The sequence below is a fragment of the Corvus moneduloides genome, chromosome 1, assembly GCF_009650955.1.
Source record: "Corvus moneduloides isolate bCorMon1 chromosome 1, bCorMon1.pri, whole genome shotgun sequence".
Lineage (NCBI taxonomy): Eukaryota > Metazoa > Chordata > Aves > Passeriformes > Corvidae > Corvus > Corvus moneduloides.
The window spans coordinates 112,908,855-112,932,502 of NC_045476.1; the positions used below are offsets into that span (position 1 = coordinate 112,908,855).

General features: G+C 38.6%; 2 protein-coding genes and 1 long non-coding RNA gene across 8 annotated transcripts in view; 2 read left to right on the forward strand and 1 right to left on the reverse strand.

Annotated features, from left to right (window-relative positions):
* The window catches only part of MYOM1 (myomesin 1), an 81,208-nt gene extending 74,975 nt beyond the window's left edge, over positions 1 to 6,233 (forward strand). For all 3 annotated transcript variants that reach the window (XM_032122891.1, XM_032122900.1, XM_032122909.1), the window contains 2 exons: positions 1,504 to 1,627; positions 2,841 to 6,233. In XM_032122891.1, coding sequence (XP_031978782.1) covers positions 1,504 to 1,627; positions 2,841 to 3,067 — 351 coding nt within the window. In that variant the 3' untranslated portion in view covers positions 3,068 to 6,233. The remainder of the gene's footprint in view (positions 1 to 1,503; positions 1,628 to 2,840) is intronic.
* LOC116450433 lies at positions 877 to 10,355 on the reverse strand. Its single transcript, XR_004242792.1, has 2 exons — positions 10,081 to 10,355; positions 877 to 3,088 (listed from the first exon to the last, which is right to left on the reverse strand). It is a non-coding gene; the product is annotated as an uncharacterized LOC116450433 (long non-coding RNA).
* A 95-nt stretch (positions 10,356 to 10,450) lies between these two features.
* Positions 10,451 to 23,648, forward strand: part of LPIN2 (lipin 2) — a 44,816-nt gene continuing 31,618 nt past the window's right edge. For 3 of the 4 annotated variants that reach the window (XM_032122950.1, XM_032122970.1, XM_032122961.1), the window contains exon 1: positions 19,246 to 19,568. In XM_032122950.1, the coding sequence (XP_031978841.1) occupies positions 19,482 to 19,568 (87 nt within the window). In that variant the 5' untranslated portion in view covers positions 19,246 to 19,481. Of the gene's footprint in view, positions 10,624 to 19,245; positions 19,569 to 23,648 lie in introns of those variants that run through there. The other variant, XM_032122980.1, reaches the window with a different exon arrangement.

Sequence of the window (23,648 nt, forward strand, 5' to 3'; positions counted from 1 at the left end):
CATGCTGGACATATGTATGATATATACATGTGATGCTATACGTATAGGATAGGATCAGAAGCAGTTATCAGCCCAATTGCTACTTAGGAGAGCAATGTTCCATGTCAATAAATGTTTTCATTACTAGTCTCACAACACCACAATTCTTCACATCAAAATCTGAAGAACTAACACATATATTTTCAGTCCAAGCATGATCTGTGTGCACCTTTCACATACTCTTTCTTGTTTTTTCTAGCTACTGTGACTGCAGAAAGAGTGCTGCAGTCCCAGGCACTCACTTTGGTGCAGTACTGGCATTTCTGTGAGGATGCCACTACTAAGTGTTGTACAGTTAACACTCACTTAAACCCTTGCCATATGAGGTTTATTGCCAGCTGATGTTAAAGGAGAAGTGGAAGCATGAGGGAATTCTTAATGGTTCAGGTAAAAATAGATTCAACACAGTTACCAATGGTGAAAATGCCGATTTTAGCAATTTCTTTTTTTAAAATCAGTTTCTAGAAAGGGCTAATGATTATTATCTTAGTCTTATAAAAATAATCCATATTTAGATCCGTTTTATGAACTACCAAAACATGTTAGCATGTGCCTAACTTTACTGCATATGCCTGCACTAATAGTACCACTAGTTTCAAGGAACATGTTACGTTTATCTGGTATAAATTTCTCTTTCTTCCCGAAGAGATTTCACATCACAGGGATTTTTAACATGAAATTATGCAAAACCAATGTGGTTTTGGTGTTTCACATGAACAGCATATGTGCTCACACAGTGTTATCTCCTAAAATACTTAACACTCAAGTATCAAAATTGATGACATTATTGCATTTTTAAGGCCTAAGTCTGTAATTATGTCCTTTAATGAATCAATATCTGTTACAAAAAAAAGTTCAGATTATTATCACAGCAGCTGAGTAAAACAAAGTAACAAGGCCTAATTTTTGAATTTCAAAATATAATCATGAGAAGATCTGAAATTTGAGATACAGCAAGCTTCCCCAGTTCAAAGAACTAATGCAAAATTATTTTATAATTTTTCTTAGTAGGACATGAAGCCAATTCAAGGATGATATGCAGGTCACTCCATATTTGTCCCACGACATATAACTTACAAATAACAGTGTCACAGCTCTTCCATCCTCCAGAGTGCAAACAAGAATATGACTCGCTCTTTGCAATAACTGATGTTTATTACTTAGTATTATTTTTAATAATGATTGCATTTTGGCAACAGTTTATTTCTACCACTTTATTTTGAAAAATCTGTCCTCCTGCCTCCCTCCTTTTGGCAGAACTGCCAGGGAATACACGTGGGTCACCTCCCAGGCTGAATACTACTTTTTTTTTTGCTTTGGCAGATGTATGTGTCCCTGAAAGTTAGAGTAATAGCTGCTTCAAAAGGTGTTGCTTCCAGGGATTCAGTTATGGTGATTTCAGCCTGACTTTGTGATGCATCCACATGCCTTGCTTGTGCACGTTTTGTTCTTGCTTTGCTTCAGGTGATTGTGATGCCTGTGTCAGGGCAGACTGATACAGTCCAAGGACACAATCAAAATAATAAAACTGTATCTAAAAAGAAAAAAGCAATGACAGCAAGCAAACAGAAGGAAGGGGAAAAGAAAGGTGAGTGCTTTCACTGTTACAGTCTTCTATTCCAATGAAAAAATTGTTAAATTGTTATGGAGTTAATTGTCTGTGCCAATCAAGATTTCATAGGTCCCAATCAATCAAGTTTATAGTAAGCACACTTTCAATCAACAACAGATGCAAAGTATGAATTACGAGGTTAGGCCTAAGTGAGAGAGACTTAAATCAATATTTTTAAACCACCTTTTCTACTTCCACTGCAAGTTGTCACCTTGACTAACCTGGCTGATGAAAGCTTTTTAAGTCATAATAAATCCTTTTAAATTTCTGAATGCAGAGGGAAGACTTTGTAAGCATGTGTACATACACAGATGGTGTTGTTTTCCAAAGTGAGACTCATTGCAGCAGCTAGATGTTTGATATTTCACCAAAAATAAGGCCTTGCTGATTCAGGGACCCTAAATGCCTAGGGGTTTTAGAAAACCCTGACTGTTTAGCCACTACTTGAGATTCATCAATTATTCTCTCTTAGTTTTATGTCCACATGGAATGGTAAAGTTGGAATTATAAGCGACCATTTTTTGTCTCATTTAGAGAAAGGGTAGAAAATTAAAAGCTCTCTGGTGACTCAGCTTTCTTGTATATTACTTGTATATTATTTTACTGTTCTTTTGGACTCTTACTATAATTACTGCTTCGACACTGATTTACTCTTCCCAATTACAACTCTCTCATATAGAGCATTTTAACTCCAAATTAGTCTTTAATTCCAACAATATCAGAACATGTTTTACATATTTTTGCCTAAGTACTTTTTCTTTGCATACATGTTATATCATTTCTGACAGAACATTTTATACTTCCCCCCCCCCCCCCACCTTTTTGCTCCTAAGGCAAGAACAAATATTTTACAGCATTTCCTTCATCTCTTGCCTTTCTGGTATGGTAGACTTTTCTGAGCAATCCTGTAAATTAGGTGACTTAAGTGGAAACAATTATTTCTGTACCTGTAAATGTTTTCCAGTATCTACATCTTAATCATTTTAATTAGAGGCCATAAAGACTTGGGCTTGGTTTTGGTTCCATAAGAAGTAGTAATGTTATATGTGATACTGAATCTCTTTATATGGGTAGGGAAAGAGGAAAAGAACATGATAAGGTCATAACTAATGTGAAAGAAATGTTGCTGAGCACAGTAAATATTGTTACTTAAGATTACTCAGAAATTTTATTACTTCTCCTAAGTCAGATTTTATTAAGCCACACGTAGAAGAAATTATTGCTACAGAAGAGACACCTGATCCAAATGAAATGCCTCCTGTGGAAAAGGAAAAGGATACAAAAAGCAACCAGCAAGCAGCAAAGAAGACTGATGGAAAGGCAGGAGTAGCAGAAAAGGTTCCTCAACCCACAGAAGGCTTGGATAGGCAGGGAAAGAAACCACCAGAAAAAGCAGCCTTGGGTAAACCCCACTGAACTTCAATGAAGAACGTGATCCTGTAACAAACAGAATAATAAATTCAACCTGAGATTTCATGAGCAATATATTAATGATAATATTTTAACACAAAAGTTTATTAGTGGCGGTTTTTCTGTAACATTTGTAATACTTCCTAACTTTAAATTTAAATGCATAGTAGATGGGCACTTATGTCTCAGTACCAGATAATTGCACTGCAGGAATTTCTAAGTATCTGAATAATGATGCATATACTGTCAATGTGAATTTAATTACTAAAATAAGTCCATTATAAGCAGAGTTCATTAGAGCAAATCTTGTCCAGAACTGACATATTTACTGCAGTGTAAAGGAATGTTGGTATCAGTTACATGGATGTGTTAATCAGTATTTCTAGGCCATCACAGCTTGAGGCAGATGCTGCCTTACTTTTTCAAGGAAATTATATATACAGCCCTCTTCACGACATGTAGGCTCTACTTTTCACCATGACCAGTTTGGCCACAGTGGAAGATCTCCAGAAACAGAACCATCTCCTATGGATGCAGGGGGAGCATAAGTGGTTTTCTTTTGATCCAAGTTTCTTTCATGCAAACCTGTTTCATCAGGTGAACCAGGATGACATCCGGCCATTTTTTATCACCAAGAGCCACTTGACTTCTTTTCAGTCCTCTCCACTTCATTAATTCCCTTAAAGCCTTCATGAGTTACTGTGTATATAGCATTAACCCATGAAGTATCAGCTGCCTCACATGCTCATTTTCCTCCCCAATTTTTGCTACAGTACTCAGATTTCTGATAAACCCACCGCTCTTCTTCCTCAGCGGCTCAGTCCAAGACTATCCCTTCTTCCACTCACTAGCATCATATCCACTGGTTTCTTATAAGAGACTGTAGCTTCATGGTCATGTAAGCAAGGAATAAATGCAAGCCAAGAATCTCTGCATTAAATCATTGCTGTGCTCATTCACGTTTATTACTGTGTTCACTCACATGTTTATGTACCGAGGATACAGGAAAATATGACTCATTTGCAAATGCTTAGATACCATGGAAGAAGCAGAGTTCAAGCTGAAAAAAAAAACCAATTAAAATAAAGGTCAGAATTTATTTTGTTGCTGTGCAAGCTGAGTTCAACTTTAAAGTGACCAGAAGTTACAAGACATAAGAAATTAAAATAAGATATTTTAATTACTAGGAAAATATTCTTATTGATTTCAACTCTAAGAAGGCTCAATCATATTGTATTGTCTTTTTCCAGATAGATTATTGATGAAAGGTTACTGAATTCCGCTGGTATTTCTAGGTGTTGGATCTATGACGAATGTGGAAATACTGAAAACACAACAAATACGAGTTTCCAATCCATCCTTATAGAACTGCTAGCATGAGAAAGCAAAAAGTCTCAATAGCATATGAATGTGTAGAAGTCAAGACACTGATATCCCTGATGAGAAGAAATTAATTTCATTCCAGTAGAGTTCCAACAGGATTCTATTCAACTCTTTTTAAAATCAACAGAAATTTTCCTGCTGGATGAAATACTGGATAGAACACTTACATGTAGGCAAGTAGAGTAATAATGTTTCTGTAAACAATGTAAAGGATTTAAACAACTTGGATGGTCCATAGTGAGTGACAGAAGGACGTAGGATGCAACAGAGAAAAAATTATAGAAATCAAAATACTGAGTTCTACACAAAATGGTGTTGGGAGAAACTTAAATGCAGACTGAACTACAACTAAAATCATCCAACTACACTTAGGTACTGTTTGACATTGAGCTTGACTCAGTTCTGCATCACATCTTTTTCTAAACTTACATATTACAGGCCAGCAGTGAAGGATGTAAGCGTAGGTGCCACAGAGAAATGCAGTAAGGAGCACTTCCATGGTAGGACACCCCAGTGCATGTCGTTTCTCATGCAACTACTACAGAAAATGAGAAATACCTAGAGATGTGCAATTCTATCACTCTGCCAGAGTTACAGAGTGTGGACCTCCAAAAGCAGTGCAAAGCTGCAGGTTGTTTCCCACAACTCCCCCTTGCTATGGCAATTATTTCAAGCTGCCTTACATCTGCAAAGATCCATCACCCCTCAGAGCTCCTTCGCGTTGGGAGCCTGTCTGCCACAAACACCAACGGCAGCGAGTAAGTTATATATAGAACGGACTGTACCACTGAGAGGCTGATCCAATTCCTGCAAAATGCCACAGGGGTCTTTTCATTAGTTTTAATAGAAATCAAGCTAGATCTCAGAAGAACGTTCTAAAAATGTCCCAAGTCTCAGATTACAAAGCCCATTTTTCTCACTGTGAAGCCAATAGCAGATCTCTCTTTTGTGTCATTGTAGCAGAATCAGGTCTGAGCTTTTCGCTGCAAGAAAAATCACTATTTTCCTGATATTTCAATTAAAACCTACTGGAAATAGCTTTAAAATTTTAAACTAAAATGCATTAGAGTTTGGGGATTTTTTTTGTTATGTTTGGATGGTTCCTCATAAAGCTGGAAATGGAGGCACATCAGTATTGTTCTACAGGACTGTATTTGCTATCCAGAAGTATAGTGTAGTATGCACAATAATGTGATAAACATATCAAAGATTACCCCTCTGTTCTTATTTTGATTATTTAAGCTGTAGTGGTTCACAAATGTATAACAAAATGTCCAAAGTTAATATTAACAGAATTGTTGAGTATACTAAAGCTTATGATTACCACAGTGGAATAATTTCTTTCTTGCATTTTAAATGTATTATTTATATTCTATTCTCCATTATAAGTATGAAAAACTGTTTCAGTCTCTGTGCATTACATAATGATAGAATGCAAATTACTTCTGTAGCAACAGGATCTCCTATCAAACACACAGAATCATTTGACTACATTTAAATTCAGGCACTGGACACAATGTTTATCTGAAGCACCAATTCTCTTTATTTTCTTATTTCTCACCTACATGTTCCATTTCAGCACATATTACTCTTTATATTCAAATTTATAACTCTTCTAGAAATTCATGTTCTCGTGTTATAATAACTGTATTTAACAGTAAGGGAAAGTGTTGCAATAAGCTATATTATCTAATCACCTTCTAAAACCAGAAAGGATGATTTTTGAAGATGAAAAGGGATGAGAAAAATAGGCTTTGGCTTCCACTGTATTAAAGGCACTGGGAATCCAGCTGTCCTTGAATTCTTCTGGATTTGTTAGCCAATTATTGAGGAAGATCTGTCTGTGCTCTGAGACTGACAGACATAATTTGGTAATACATTAAGCCGTAATCTTTGAAGCAGCTAGCTGCAAACTGAGATCATCCTTAAACTAGCACAGAGTGCACTTCTGCTCTTTGTCCTTGAACAGCAACTATAAGGTGAATGCACAAATGAGATTCCATTTAATCTGCACTTACACAGATCAGACAGACACCTGCAACAAGTCTTCCCCCACCGTTTTTTTTTGTTTGTTTGTTTGTTTTTGTCTTGCTAAAAGGACACTAGGTTTTAAGAACTGAAGCAAAATGTTGTCCATGGAAAAGAGCAACACAAGCTGCAAAGAAAAAAAATGTTAGAAAAACCTGCTCCATTTCACAAGGGCTTCTAGAGATGAAGGTACTATGAGAGAGACAGTGAGGGGCTGATGGAGAGGAAGGAAGGCCCCAGATTTGGGTGCAATCTTCTGCCAGCTTTTGCCCTAGTCTCACTTCCCATTTCATTATGCGAGAGTTCTTTCCTGCAATCTCCTTCTGTAAATTTTCAAATGAAATACCATTCCTTCCTTCTTTCCCAATCTTGCATCTTCTACCATCCAATTTGACACAGTTATTTCCATTTACCATTTCATCACTTGCACTAACAGGACCAGAATAAAACCTCCTGCTTAATTAGGCTGTGATTTTGGCAAGGATAAGGGACTTCTTAACAAGAGGCCTGAAATCCTATCATATCTATTATCAGAAAATGGTTTGGGAAACACCTGCTACTGATTGACAAAGAATGGAGAAATACTGCTCACATGAGACTTGATCTGAGTTAAGTAAGTGCTGGCTTAACCAAATATGTTAACTCTACACACAAGCCCATCAACTTTTGGGACTATTGGTGCGCTTAAAAATTTTGGTGGACCAGGGTACAGCTCCTTACTGCCCTGAACCCTTGCTATTAACTTCCCTCTTTTTTTTTTTTTTTTTTTTTTTTTTTTTTTTGACTCTTAAATGGAAATAAAAAGATAAACTAAACTTAACTAAATCATAACATCCTGTCATAATGTCATTCTGATCTCAGAGAAGTTATGGAAAATGCTTCTGAGGAACATGTGTTGGTCACAACTAAGAGGCAGAGATAAGGAGTCTCACAGGTTTACAGGGTAAGACATAAGAGTCTAAACAACACTAAAGTAGAAAAAACCAAAAAGGATATCCTGTCTGCTGTAGTATGAGCAGGGGTGATGGTGGGTATGGAATAAATGACTGCTCCAGAGAGTGGTTTCTTTCTGAGTGCTGTATGCATACAAACAGGCAAAATGACAGAACAATACCTCATCACTAATGTCAGCTTTTTTTTGCCTTGTGTCCAGGTAGCCCTAAGCAGGCTACTTCTCTCACACACTGCTGCTGCCAGACACGATCCGCAGTTGAAGAGCCAGAGCCACTGATTTACATATGGCAGTGGGTAACACACTTTCAAATTGCTTCCTCTCCACCAAAATAAGCACACCAGTAAGCAGCTGCTCTCATCACACCTCTCCTCCCCTGGTGGGGGAAGCAATAGTGACATTTGTGGTGAAAAGGCAAAATGTACGTAAATGAGGTAGCAGGTTACCTGTGCCCTGGAGGCCCTGGATTAACCACTGGTGGGTGAGTTGTGGTTCAACAAGGACCACAAATGGTGCATCAGTGTAGAGAGCTCCTATCTACACCACTCCACACACTCAAAACAGAAACAATCCCACTTGATAGATATAGCTGTGGAAAATGGAAGCCATTTTACAGCTTGATTGTAATCTCCTATGTGTAAGTGCAAAAGAGTAAAGAATACAAAAGGAGAATACTCAGAGATGTCTACTTCTGTAGCCTTGATTGTCTGGAGGTGATAATTTTGGAATGGTAAATGTTACCTAAAGGGAAGACATGGCGTTTTCAAATACAGGCTCTTTCCTCAGAAGCACCTGTTCCAGGTTTGAAACAGAAAACTCCTTTTCAAGTAAAGATTTTTCTGGCTTATTTTTATAATAGGATTTAGCTTAATGTCAATATTTGAGGACATATGATAGATTTAGCCCCTACCTCTTATCTCCCTGTGAACAGGGCTGTCTGGTGTTGAAAAGGAGAACCCCCTCAACCAAAAAAATAACTTCTTGTTACAACCAGCAAAGATAAGATCACAGAAACACAAATGAAAATACTCTTGTTAGAGCAATTGCTGAAAGTGGTGTCCCTCACAAACTGAGAGACTAAGATGCCAAATAAGGAACTCAGCAAAGAAGGGACATGATCTGCAGACTGTGTGTTTGCAACAGATGTTATGCTAATGTGGCTAGGTAATTATTATTGAAATGTTATACTCAAACAGGAGCCCTCTTCAGAAAACTGCTGCAACTGGAAAATGGTTGCGCTGAAGGGTGGCAAATTGCTCTATTACTCTTTGATGCTTCCATGTATCCTGAGTCCTGGAAAGTGTTCCAAGATTGACTCAGAATTCCTGACATGATGGTAACATCATCAAAATGGGCAGGCGTGAAATCTGACCTTCCTCTTTACATACGCATAATATAGTCATTCTATCCATGTAATTCAGTGTTTGTGACTCCTTCCATGGATCACTTTCCTCAAAAACCCAGTCTGCATTTTATGCAGGGGTAGATTTGTTTAGTTCCATGCTCAAAGGGATTTAAATATATTATCTGCAAATAAGCAAACTCACTGGTTATAATCTTTTAGGCAGCTTGTTCCAGGAGGTACAGATGAATAAACAGATTTTATCTCTTTGTAGGACTGGTAAAAAGAGATTGTCAAGCATCTTTCAAGCGAAACATAGACTACCACAATAAATTTTGTCTATATATTACTTTGCATGCTAGGATGTCTTTTTGTCAGTTGCCCTGAATGCTCTGCTGACCAGCCTGATTTCTCATTATGTGACAACTACAGGAAACCTATGTGAAAACCTAAAATGCCTCTAACACCAAGTGGGACAAAGCCAGCTTTTAACAAAACTTTTGTCAACAGATTGGTGGATGAAAAAGTAGTTGGTAGACAAATAGAAGTACAATAAAATAAAGAGGCAACATGGGTAGTGATAACACACAATTCACAGTTGTGAAACCCAAATTGTATTTCCAATTATGCTACTTCTCTTTTTCTTTTCCCTATTTTAGCTGCAAGTTGTTTGAAGTGAGACTATTACCCTGGTTTAGTACATATTATGTCACAGTATCATCTGGGGCCTCTGGGCAATAGTGTGACTCAGGTAAAGAATAACACATCACCAAACCAACTTCAGCAAGCAGTCATGTGAATCATAAAAGCCATGGGCAAATGAAATTGCTGTCCTGAAGTGCATACACGACCTGCTGGACATGTTCTGATTTTGCAATTCTACACTTTCATTACTATATATATATATACACATACATATATATACACATATATATACACATATACATATATATACACACACATACACACATATATATATAAATATATATATAAAACAGAATAACTGAATTATGTTGGGAAAGACCTCTGAGATCATCGAGTACAACCTACAACCAAATATCATCGTGTCAACTAGACCACGAATGGCAGCGACTGCCACTGTCCAGTCTTTTCCTTAAACACCTCCAGGGATGGTGACTCCACCACCTTCCTGGGCAGCCCATTCCAATGCCTAATCACCCTTTCTGTGAAAAAATCCCTCAAATGTCCATCTGAAACCTCCTCTGGCGCATCTTGAGACTATAGTATATAGATATAGAAAGACTACGGCGTAATACAGATATAACATATATATGTATGCATACAGATATTTACATATACATGAAAAAAAGCATTTTCCCTCCTCCTGTGGGTAGGCTGGTAACTTTCAGAAGAAGGACGCAGTGACAGACGTACGAAGCGGCAAACACCGCGAAGGCAGCGCGTCTTTTCCGCCCCGCTGTCACGAGGTGCTAATCCTGAGCCCCAGTTCAGACCGCGGCTATAAACAGCTGCTCCCGACAGGGCTCCGCAGCGGATCCCCGCGCCCCATTCCCGGCGGGAGGCTCCGGGATGCGGTACGTGCTCCCGGGGCCGCGCACGCGCGCGCGCCACGCCCCTCCCTCCCTCCCTCCCTGTCCTACCCGGCGCCGCTCCAAGGTCACGTGGCGCCCGGGGCCAGGCGCGCCCCCGCCGCCAGCGGGAGCGCGCGCGGGCGTGCACGCGCTGCGCCAACGGCCGCCGCTTGGCGCAGTTCGCACCCGCCCGGGCGCGGCTCCCTCGGCTCCCCGCTCCCTTCCCTCCCTCCCTCCATCCATCCGTACAGCCACCGTCCGTCCCTCCTCGGCTGGCGCCGGCTCCCGCCGGGCCTCGCTCGAGGTAAGCGGGAAGGGGCCGCTGTCGCCGGGTCGGCTCGGCGCGAGGTGTCCCTGCCTGCGTGCGGGGTACAGGCGGCGGCGGCGCCGAGAGATCCCGGGCGGCCGCCGGGCAGGGAGGGAAGGGGGGAGAGCGGGAGGAAGGGAGGGCGGCGCAGGCCCTGCCCCGGCTGCCAGCCCGGGCTCCCTCTCCGCAGAGAACCGTGAGAACCTCCCCAGAACCGTCGCTGGGAAGCGGGGCCGCCCGGCCGGCGCTGCCAGCGCTCCAGACGCTGCCCCAGGCCGGCAGGACGAAGGGGAAGCACCCCCTCCCGTGCCGCGGCTGCCCGGTGTGCGGCTGGGCAGCCCGGGCGTGGGGGAGGCGCCCGGCGCTGCCGCCCCTCCGCGACACGGGGGTGGCGGGACCGCCCGGGAGCGCCGGTGTTCCCGGCGCGGCTTGGCGGTGCCGCTCTGGCACACCGGGATACGTGCCCTGCCTCGCCTCGCCTCGCCGCCCGGCGCCTTCCCCTCACACTCGGGCAGGGGACTCTCGCTCCGGCGGGGCGCTCCGCCTCTGCCTCCCGTGTTTGTCCCTCTGGTGTGGGGAGTCTGAAGTGGAACTACACTGCCCGCATTTTTTTGTGTGCTTCTCTTTGGGTTCTTGCCAAGTGTGCGTCTGGTTTAATATGTGTGAACTGCGTTTTTCTTCTCCTGAAGTGGATACTGAGTACATCAATGATTTTTGATGGAGCAGGGCAGTATGCTGTGTAAAGCTGTGCATTTTCATCCAGCAAAATGATGTCATAAATATACCTGTGTTGTGGCTGCACTTTGTACGTGCACATCATTTGGTTACTTCTTTTTTTTCTCCCCCAACCGAAATTCCATTGTTGTTACAAGAAATAATTTGTTAGCCATATACCATAATGGTATGTGGTATTATTCAGGATACTGTCAGAGAAGATGACAGACAACCTTACAGAATTTAGTGCTTAGAATCATAGAATATCCCAGGTTGTAAGGAACCCACAAGAATCACTGAAGTACAACTCCTTGGGGTCTATTTCGGTTTTCTTTAGTTAGTTGGGGTTTTTTTTGTACTTTACAAGCATTTCTTGGGATAATTTTGCATACCGAGCACTTAACGTTTGGAAAATAGAAAAAAATTTACAGTGTTATGTACATTTTAAAAATGTACGGGTATTCATTAGCTGTAATGGAAAGTTGTAAGTCACAAAATGTCTTCTTTTTTGTTTTAAAACTGTAGGAATGTTGATCAGTTTGTGGATACATAAACAATTTTTTTTTGTATCCATACTAGGCAGCTAGCTCCAGCCAGGGCCAAGAGTTGTGCCTTCTCGCCTACCCCCTGCTGTAGTTTCTTTGCATCCCAGAACATACAGGAATGTAAAGAGTTTTGCCATCTCTTACAAAAATCTAGGAAGATCTCTTTACTGGAGTGGTGTAAAGTGAGGTGCTCTGTAAAAACATGTCTCTATTATATAATAGACTATTAAACTGATAAGCTAAAGTTGAAAGGTTCCTAAATGATCTCAGGATGCCAGGAACTTTGACTGAAATGCTGTATTATCTGGTATTACTCTTAGTTGCAGTAGGAATAACTAGGGTAGTGCTGAATGGCTCTCGTCAGCAATTACAGTATTGATTTTTAAGCTTGTATCATAACTTTCTAGTTAAGCATGTCAAAACATTTGAATTTTTTAGTGGCCTGTAACAGAGATAGTGTTTGAACTTACTCTTGGTACTTAATACTTCATCTTATTCTTGGTATTTAATATTTTGGGTTGTTGCAAAAGTAAGTATAATTCTTTGTTATTGTTTACTTGGAAGACATCCACTTAAAATGTTTCAGGTTTGCAGTGCAGTGAATTTTATATCTTTTTTGTCCTACCTCCAGTGTTTCCTTCCACTCTCATGAAGTCTTGATCAGTTAAGGGGAAATCCAAACTGCACTTAGGGCACTTGACACCTCCTTTATGTACCTTGAGGCTCCTGAGCAGCCCGTTTTTGCATTGCATGCTTTATGACTTGGTCTCTGCCTCAGAGCATTTGCAACCTACATCAGATAGAGGTGAAAGGATTTTGTTCAAAGCCACTTTGGGAACCTTTGTCAAAGCCAGAGGTTAAATTAGTTACATTTGTTGCTTGTCTTTCTGGAAGATGGTCACAGGGTTAATAGTCTAGTTTACAATTTTCTTTTTTTCCAGTCTTGCATCTTAAGTGCAAGATCACAGCACACAGGAAAACAGTTTCTCATGGTCTGTATGAACACTGAATCTCTGTGCTTAAGTTAGACTTTCTAACAAATTGGAATTTTTTTTTGTAAAATAGCTTTGGATTATGTATGAAATAACTTTTAATCGCTGGTTATATCATGATTTAGCAATACGTTCTATGTAACTGTCTGAAAAGGGATGAAAGGACACTTTCTGGTGCGAGATTCAGTGCTGTATGTTACAGATCTCCACAGTGAAAAAGCTTTCAGGCTTATACACAACAGTATGTGATACGTTTGTGATCAAATAGAAGTCTAAAGCATATATACTAGATGTCTTCATCCCATACTGGGCACATTCTGAGAACACAGCATTGTGGCATACTATATCCCAGTGATTTTTTATCTGAAGTATATTCTTTATGACCTTGTTGAAGTTACAATTTAAGGTTTTACACAAAGATGCCATCTCTGGACATCTCTCACTGTTACATAGGCAAGCAGAGCAGGGTTTTTCAATTGTAAATAGAATAACCCACTTTAAGCATAGTAAAAAATGTTGCTGCTTTTGCAAAGAATGTGGCACTTAAAAATGAATTTAATCTGCCTAGCTGCTCTCTCATCTTGGTTGTTACATTAGTGCTTGCATTTCAGTTTGGGCAGGCAGACTGATTTAGTATGAAACTGTCATGCTAAGTCAGATTGTCTTTCTGCTTGAGGACAAAACTTAAGCACACTTCTTGGAGGTTTTTTTTATTGTACTTTACAAGCATTTACAAGGGAATTATTCCCATTTACAAGGGAATTATCAAATAAAGAGTGCTAGCGTCCCCTTCCTAGCTGAATATTTTATTTTTACCAGTTTCTTTCACCTTTGCACTAACATAATTTGACATCAGTTGTCAGAAGTTGTTCTGAGTCACTCATTTTCCCAAGACTGAGGGACACTTCCTCATTGCTTCTGTATGCACTGAGTGAACAGATGAGATTTTTAGCTGATGAATTGGCCCATTTCTTTATCCAAAGTGCTTTCAGTTCAATACCAGAAATGTAAATATGCAAAGTAATAATAGAAAAGTCTGCAGTGTACTCGGTGGTGTATTTCTGTTGGTGTATGTGGCTGAAGCCAGCTAAGCTGGTCTCAGGCTGTGAATCTAGGTTTACTTGTCTTTTTTTAGATTGCATAACTGTCTCCTCAGGAAATACACTTCTGAATTGATGGTTATGAAAAGCCTTTTAAAGGAAATGTGTAAAGGATTCGTTTCAAAATTCTTTCAGATAAGTGCTTTGGATAATGAATTGTAGCTGCGATTCCATTAGAAATGGAAGTAATTGACTCTCACTGGGCTAACTAGAATTCAGTTTGTGATGTGAACTGAAATACAGTGATTTAAAGAAGAAAAGTACTTGGTGGTGACTTAAAGCCATTCATTCCCCGAAGGAAAAAGTGTGCATGTTAACACAAACAGGAAATCTGTGAGGCCACTTCAGAGGTGTGTTGTGTCCTGTATAGACAGTGCAGACACACTGCTGTGTGCTAGGGGCGAACAGATCCCTTGGCCAGATGTGACCTCTGTGGTCATTACAACTCAATAATGCAGGTGGATTGGGTTTGCTGAAAGAGTAAGCATATGCCACTTTGCTCAGCTGTATCTAATTTTTCTCTTCCCAACATCTCATGTAAATACCTCTGTGTGGGAATTCTGGAAGACTAGCATTTTTATCCAATTTGTTAATAATATAGCCAAGTTTTATATGCCGATTAAATTTAGGGATATTGCTTTATTTTGGTATATGTTCATGAGTTCAACAATATGGAGATAGATCTTGTTTATATATTGAATATTTAGAGCTTTTTAGATATTCCATATATGTGTTTCTCAGAATAAGTATTATTTCTGTTCTTGGCGACCTGAAGGTTTGTATTAGTCTCAAATCTTATATTCATGTATCCATTCTAAATGTAACCAAATTATTTGCCGCTAATAGAGTAGATGTAGATAGATTTCATGCGTGCACATGTGGCTGTGTTCTTTTGCTTTGACTTCCTAAACCCTGGTAGGCTGCAAGAAAATTTAAATACACTTGGGGCAGATCAGCACCTGGAAAGAAATGTTGTTAGAAGGAGAAAACAAAGATAAGGGATTGCTGGATTGCTTATTAAGGAAATGCTTAGTGCTTTCTAGAAACATACAGGAAAAGCTTCAATCTGCTTTCTCTCATCTCATGCAAAAATGAGATTGGTAGAATTTCTATTCAGAAGCATTGGTTTCTCTGTTACGTGTCTGGGAATAAGTTCAGCCAAGGATGATGTGGCTGTAGAAGAGTCTGTGTTATTGGAAATGCATATGTCAAGGTTGGCAGGTGGTGGTGGGATATGCCCATACAGATTCCAAAGGGCTACACTCTTGGATTAGCCAGTTACTTTTTCCAGTACCTTGAAAGAAGTTAAGGTTTCCACATGCATAAGAATATTTTGTGTATGTGTAACCTAAGTTTTTGATTGAACTGATCATTTTACCAGTAAAACTCAGTTTAGGAATTCTTAAAGTATTCTTTGTCTTCACTGACGTTCCTTCATAAACAGAAAAAAAGGGTAACTTAAAAAAAAAAAGAAAATGCTCAAATGAATACAAGGACAGATACTGTAACACTGAAATCAGCTGATTCATAGCAGATCATACTGATATAACTGTTGACACAGTTACAAAAGCACCAACTCCAAATAAACTGTGGATTTCCTTTCTTGCTATGTTTTTTTTTCCCCTTGTGATAAAAAAGTACTTAAGTTTCACTGAAAAATATTTTTATTAGAATGGCTTTTGATTCCATGTGACGGGAGATCTTGAAAGCATTGAATTTACCATGTTGCATCATAGGTGGAAAACGAATTTGATTTTATTCTTTTTTAACTACCAGTTTAGTGAACAATACATTACTGTTGTATCACTAGTATTTCTCTAATGTCTATTAACTGCTTGAATTCTTGTATCTGCTCTAATTACTTGTGATAGGGCTTTTTCTTCATTTTTTGAACAGCTGGGAATTGCAGGTAAAAGCAGGTAGTACTGCCTGTTAGTATTTTTCAACATTGTTGAACAGAATTTCATTTTTAGTTGCATGTAATTTGCTAAAATGGAAAATTTAATTCCAAGTTATATTTTAGCTACCTTCAGCTTTTATATGGAAACTCTTTGCAAGCGTATTATTTTTTTTTTTAATAAGAAGTGACACTTGATGGTGTTTTTCCACTCTACTAGAAGAAAAACTCTAGCTGCTTTCTTTTAGAAAAATTCATGTGTCCCTTTCAGAAGGGATCTGAGGCAGATAATCTTCATTCAGTATGTCTTCTGTTAGTCATGTCAAGGTATATTTTATTTTAGCAAAGTTAATAACCTTTGAATTAGGTTTAAAGGCTCATATAGAGAATGGATAGACTTTTGCCCTTAAAAGTATCAGAGATGTTGTACTGAATGTGTTTTAGCACAGTCTGGAATGAGCAGAGCTTTTTTTCCAGTCTCAGTAAGCAGATGTTTCAGACCAGGACTGGGACCAAGAACTTGGGCACAGAAAAGCATTTTCAGCCCCAGTTTGGTTTTTGCAATCTGTGTAGGAGAATTGGCAACTCGTCCACTTTTTTTTTTTTGCACCTAATAAGCAAAGTGTAAAAGGGCATGAAAATAGAGAAGTGTTGGAACTTTGGAACTGGAGTTGAGCCTTGTGGAGAAAGGATCTTTTTCAGTGTCAGGATGGGCTGTGAGACTAAGAATGGTCACACCCCATCCTGACATTGAGAACTGCGGTGTTTAATTCTTGGTGAATAGTAAGTAAAATCATGTGTGACAGGATGGGGTGAAGGAGACAATTGGAACATGAACAAAGGCTGTCCCATACTTGGCGTATCTATGTTAAATATAGGACATGTTAAATAGAGAAGGATTTGGTCCATTCATTTGTCCTGGCATATTTATTCTGATCTCTGAGTGAATTGGGATAGTGTGCTGATGGAAACTATGTCTAGGATTTGTGCTTCCTTCCTTCCAGAACTCAGAACAGTGTGCACTGATGAAAGCTGGGGAAACGTCCTGTAGTGGTTTTCTGGTGGCATTTGTTCTATGGTTCCTATACAGTACAATCCAATAATCACTTAAATGTCATTTTCACAGGCAGTCAGACTTTGACATATCCCAGATGGTCATTAAAAAGAAATCTGATCTGCAACTACAAATGTAGCCTATTGAGGCAGTGTTTTGAATATGCAAAGATGTAAAAAAAGGAGGGAAAATCTGAAAAATCAAGTTCTAAATGTGCTAAACCCCTCTGCATGTTTAATGCCTAATCTGGCCTGAATTTTTCATTGCATAGGTGAAAAAAATACTGCATCCCTGAGATGCTGTAGAACTGAATGAAATGCAATTGAATATATTATGAAGATTGCTGCAGAAAACTATGTTTTAAAAATGGAATCATACTTCCCATCAGGGATTTTGACTAATGAGCGAGAGGATAAAATGTGTAGACCCACAAAGAGCGCATCAAAGAAAGAACACAGGATGGTGAATGATCTTTGTCAGCATTATTAACTTGTGTGAGTCTAGTGAAAAAACTCATGTGTGCTTTCTGAGACTGAGCCACAGGAAAACCTACCTACAGCACAGAGCTTCATTAAGGTTGCATGGAAAACATTGCTTCTAAGACTTCCAAATTTGAGGTATTTGCTTTTCAAAATGAAAGCTAATTTTCCTGTGCAAATTGTAAGTAAATAACATAGTGCTTAAACTTACTCAGCAGGAATTATATTTTACTTAGCTTATTAATATTGAGAAATAAAAGACAAGAGGGAGTGAAGCTAAATGTGCAAAGCTTAGACGGCTTACCTGTCTAAATCTTACCTTCATGCAGTGATAACAATTTTATCTGTATTCTAGAAAGGCTGTTGTCTAAAACACTTTTATAAGCTTTGAAGAAAATAATGTCAGTCTGAAATACTAAACGATATTGAAATAGCATAGGTGTCACAGAAAAAAACCCCAACATAAAATGAAGTCAATAGTGTTTGAAAAGAAGCACTGGCTTGTGAGTTTTGCTTCATTCTCATAAATACTGTGTGGTTTAGTCTGTATTTTAATGGAACATACAAGATAAAGGAATGATGAACAGGAAGGGGAAATTGAGTGTTTCTAGTAATTCTTAATATTCTATGAAAATACTTGTCATGTTTGCTGAAAAACCCATTCGTTTTTCCTGTGACGAGCCAGATACGAACTTACTCAATGTTTAGAAAAGGGCTCAGAGATAGTAGCCGTGTATTGCAACCTTACTGCAGGCATAGCAGTCCCAACACTCAGTTTAGGATTTTGTCATTGACACTGATGCAGTGAGAGTGCAGTTCATTTTGAGTGTAGTTCATTTTGGCCTTGAGTGTAGTTCATTAATTATTCTGGAAACCTACAAGCTGTTTAGCTGCATGCTATAATGTGGTTCACTGTCCTTGCATGAAGGGCTACTACATGAATTTACAAAACTTAGAGGAGGAATAGTAGTAGGGTCCTAGATTAATTTTTTTTTAAGCTTGTAATTCAAGAAGAAATCTTTGACAATCTTCTGAGCAGACACATTGTAACCCCGTGAGTGTGGGAAGGAGATGCATGGGTTTAGGGTAATGAGACTTCGTCTGTGTTGAGGGAATATTGATGGTCCTCAGAGAAGGTCTTGCATTCTGGGACAGAATTGCTTCCTTATACTACTACTCTTCCTCAAGTTATTTCACCTGTTATATTATTTAGATGAGTAATGACATTTCAGAATTCCTCAGATCAAAAATTAATTCTTATTCTGAGTCATGGAGCTAGTTATTTAAAAACCTTGTATGTTTTGTCCACACACTCAAATTATGCTGCTTTACAGTTCAGTTTGAAGAAAGCAAGACAATTTCCCCAAGAAAACAAATGTTCATCTTGGTGTGCATGGGTTTTGTATGGTTTAATATAAACTTGACACCAGGTCAGTTGTCTCTTTACTATTGTTATGTAATTTCAATTTCAAGAAGGAGGGAAAAAAGCCCACAAATACCAGACCCCGAAGTGTTGTGAAATTTGCTGTATCAAACATGACTGGCTGCCCCAGTGACGCCATCAGCAGAGGGAGCAGCGCGTAGGCAGGCTTGGCTTAGGCTGAACCAGGACTTGGAGTGCTGCTGCCAGTGGTGGAGTTGCAACAGTGGGTGAAAAGTCTCCAAGCAAGCTAATGTAGACTTTGCTTAAGAATCATTAACTAAATCCCTGTTTTCGTGGAAGCTTCAGCTGGAGTCACGTGATGTGATGCAAACCAAGATCATCACCTATCAGTGCAAACATATGGCAAAGTCTGCCCATGTTGTTACTTATCTCAGGGCGTGCAGGGGGGCTGGGACATTTCAAGCAAAGCCTATTGGTGAGGGAGTTTCTGTATGAGCTTTCTTAAAGAAGCACTTCCTTTTTAGCAGTAATTCTGCGTGGGAATGTATACCAAGCAGTTTCCTCTAAGAGACCAGAAGGTTTACATAGTTGTTCTGCTTCTATGAGAAGAAATGCTGCTACAACATTCTGTTATGGCTGTAATTTTTGCATCTACCTGTATTGTGTAAAGTTAGTTTTCTGCTTTCTGAGATGCATAACTCAGAAAAGGATGTTCTTGAAGATGACTCAAATAGAAGTGATGTTGCTGCCCATGAAAAGGTTCCTTCTGGAATCTTGGTGAGTTTGACAGACTTACTGCTAAATATATAAAAATTGGCTGCCTATATTTAATAGTATGTGGAATACTTTAATTAGGCATTCAACAGACTTACTGTGTTTCCCGTTATGTTCCATAGCTGCTCTGTGCAGTACTAGGAGCAATCTTAAACCCCTAATTAAAATCTTTACTTGGGAACAAAGATGTTTTTGTTGAATAGACCTGATGCTACAGTGGTCCTGTTTGGCAGGATCATTTTTTCCCCCAGTTTTCTCAGGGTACAAAATATAAACTAGCAATACACTTGCTAAAGATTTCCTCTGCTTAAGGAAAGCTTCTGCCTCATAAACTTATATGTATGCAAATATAAGCAAAATGAGATAAACTGAGGCAAACTGCTGCTCTGCATGTTTTTTTTATTTTGTTCTACCTAATCTCTTGAAACAAGTACAATGTCTTTGCTGTTTACATCATGTGGCATTAGACATATTTTAATCCTCCAAATGTATCTCAAAAGAAATGGGATGTATGAATATCTACTCTCCTGTAAGCTAAGATCTACTTTTAAGTAACTTTTTTTGCAGTGACAGTTAAAATTCATGCCCTCTAAAGCTGTAACTCTCTAGAGCAATCTGATAGCTTGCCTTTGAGTAACTTGCACTTTTCTTTTTCTCTTGTTGAACTAGACACTTGTAGTATGCATGTTCATATGAGTCCACTTGTATAAAAGGTGTTTGCTTTAAGAACAAAAAAAATGCAGTTTACCATTAGTAAAGTGGTTCTCCATGTGCACAGAAAACACCTCTTGTGGACAGACTTTTGATTATATCTTGCACCTGTATATGGATATTACTGGATAACAAAAAAAAAAAAGTTAAAACATGTTGGTCTAGTGGCAGCCAAAATAACATCTTTCTTAATGTTACAGAGATATAATTCCTACCCACAAAACCTCCTGCTCAGGTTATGCGAATGTAAGCATTTTCTGGTAACGAGTTTTGAAAATTTGTCTGTCTGTCATATCGAGCATATTAGTTACTCCGAGGTGGAGCACTGTTTAATCATAATTTCTGAGAGCCATTGCTGTAACATGAGGAAGACAAACAGCATATTCAGGGTTAATTTTAGTTGAATTGATTTGAGTATTTTATAAATGGAGGCACAGAATTTTAGTTACTGAACTTCTGAAGTAGATATTTTTCTTATTTTGTTTTTACTTTTGTGCCCTCTCACAAAAAGAAAGTTCAAAAACCAAAGCAGTTTCAGTTTCTACTTTTGGCAGTGCAATGGCTTCTTGCCAGAAAAAAAATTATTTTCATGATATGACAGAGATATTTTTTCTCTCATTCCAATTACAGTTGCAGTTAGCTTAGTGGTAGTAATATATTCAGCTGTAAAAACTTTTGCAAACTAGGTAGTATTGCATCAATATTCAAAAATCAGTCTCTCTGCAGCCTCAGAAGTCACAAAAAATGTTTCTACTTTGATACCTCAGGTATTCATAGCCTTTGAATATGCTATCTGAGAAGAGTAAGCAGTAGTGAGCTGCATTAACCTCAGTTTTTATGCAGAGTTCCAGAGTTTCACTGCATCAGGCAATGTACAGATTCTGGATATCAAAAGAAATAAAAGCTAAGCAGTATCGTGAAAAATTACTGCATTGCCTTTCTTAGCTTGTCTTTTCCATCCAGCTTTTGTCCCGAACTGCAAACCTGGAAATCAGCATGCTTTTTAGGCTCTTATAGGAGGTTATGAAGGCATACTGCTCTCTGCTTTCAAGGCAATGAGGTTTAATAAATATTTACTAAGCATGAAATAGAGCATGTTATTAAGGAAATACTTTGTCTTACTGGTTGTTCTGTGATTGGGATATTTCTATTGCATTTGCAAGAATTAACACAATGACATTTCATACTGTGCCTCTCTCTCTGTACTGTCTGCCACAAGTTTTCCAACAATACACAGTAAAATTTAAGGAAAACAAACAAAAACGCCAAGCAAAACCCAAACCCAATCCTAACCCCCAGATTTTAAAAATCTCCCAGCTGGGGTTCTACTGACATTTGAGATAAAATGACATGTTTCTCGGGTATATAGTGACACTTCATTTCTATTTGATCATTTTCTTGCTAATGTTTGAACCTTTTTATATAACATGTTTATCTTGCAAAGTCAACCATTACGTTAAAAGCTGAGCTGCAGCCTGGTAAGCAATAAACTGCATTAGTTTATTACCTTGATCTAATTTGGTTTACTTGCAATGTGCAAAACAACATTTACATTAAGACTTGGATCATAAAAAGCTACTTTGCTTATAAGCAATGTTTTTAATACTCAGTAGGTACAAAAGTTCATAACTTTTTCACATGTTAGGGTGAACCAGCTATGAACTTTCAAATCTAAGAGGTTATTCAGTTTATGTATGTTCATAAAAGTGGCTGTGCTGTGAGCTACAGCAATGAAACTGATACCTCTAGAAGAGATAACATTGCTACAGGATATTCTTGCTACAGGGAAGCAAGAGTATATGTAAAATGAGTGAATGCTTTGGTCTTGTGTGGGTTGTGTGATGAATTTATATGGTCAAGTTAGCATGTGTAGAGAAAAACTAAATTATTTATCATGTGAACTCAGTTCTTAGCAGAAGGTGGGAAATTTTGGTCTTCTAGGAAGTCACTTCTTAGAGAGAATTCCTTGCTAATAACCACTTCTCAAGTCCTGTTCACTGAAATAAATTCATGGAATGGAGACCCTATTAAAGATTTTTGTTCCTGATTGTGTCAAACATTTCTTGTAACAAACACAGTCTCCTTCGTGACACAAAGTCACCTTTTCTTTCTAAGCTGATACCATAGACTGCCCTTGGAAGTGACCAAGGTAGAGCCATGAATGATAATGATTATGTGTTAAAGATTTTTTTCTTTCATGAGATTGAGTTTAAACATGACTGTCATATTCGGGGAAGACTAATTGCGTCAACAGGAAAGCAGAGATACTGTAACCTCTCTGTCTTGAGTTACAGTTTCATGAGATGCGCAATTACCTCGCTTGTCAAAAAGATGATGTTCAATTCCCTGCCTCTTTTTTTTTTTTTTTTTCCTAGCTCTCTGGTGCTGCTCAGTGCCTCATGACTCAGGTGTTTGTCATGTTTTGCTTAGTGAGCTAATATAACTTACCAGCAACCCACTGAAACAAACAACAACCAGAAATGGTAGACTTTGGCCAGCTGTGTCAGTGAGCTAAAATCGGCTCATTAAGAGGGTCAGATGAGGAAAGGTTGAAGTGAGACTTTCTCTCTTTAGCAAAAGTGAGCTAATTGCTTCACTATCAAGCAGTCAGTTTTATAGTTATACGTGAAGCTACTTACAGATGAAATTGAGTTAATGACTAATGTTAGGAGTCCATCCTCCTGATCTCATTACTCACTCAATGACAGTCTGTTCTTTTTGTCTTCATCAACCATGTTGTACAAAGGCTACAGGAAAAAATTCTCTAGCATGTTAAGTAGCATAGTAATTCTGTGGATAATTTCAAGACAGTTTTAAATCTGTATTGGAAACCCCCCACCTTCCTTTATACTTGTGATGAGGAAGGAATTATTTAAAAAAAATGTTAATGTGATTTGGTAATGTATGAGAAGCCTGAGATGGAGAAAAATATTTCCATAGTTGCTCTAAGTGTGAAAGTAGTTTCAGATTTCTTGCCTGTTTACAATTATATCGGTATATAGATGCCACAAAAGTAGCCCCCTTTTCAGTGAGTGTGAGATACCCTGTGTTACTGTAAGGAAGACTTTGGAGGATCAAAAGAGAAATAATTGATTAATTATCTAGACAGTGAAAGCAGTATCAGTAGGAGGAGCTCTTGTAAAGCAGTACAGTTTTGTTTAGAGGTATTAAGAAAAGTCCTAAACCTTGTTCAACAACTAATAAAAACAGAAATGCAAATAGAAAAAAATTCATTGTAGATTTTTTCTAGAAATAATATCTCCCCCCAAATTTTTTTTTTTTTTTTTTTTTTTATGATTTAGGCTCTTTTGTGTGTTCAGTGTTGTGGGTTTTGCTTGTTGGCCGTGGCTCTTTGTTCTCCTAAATATCCTT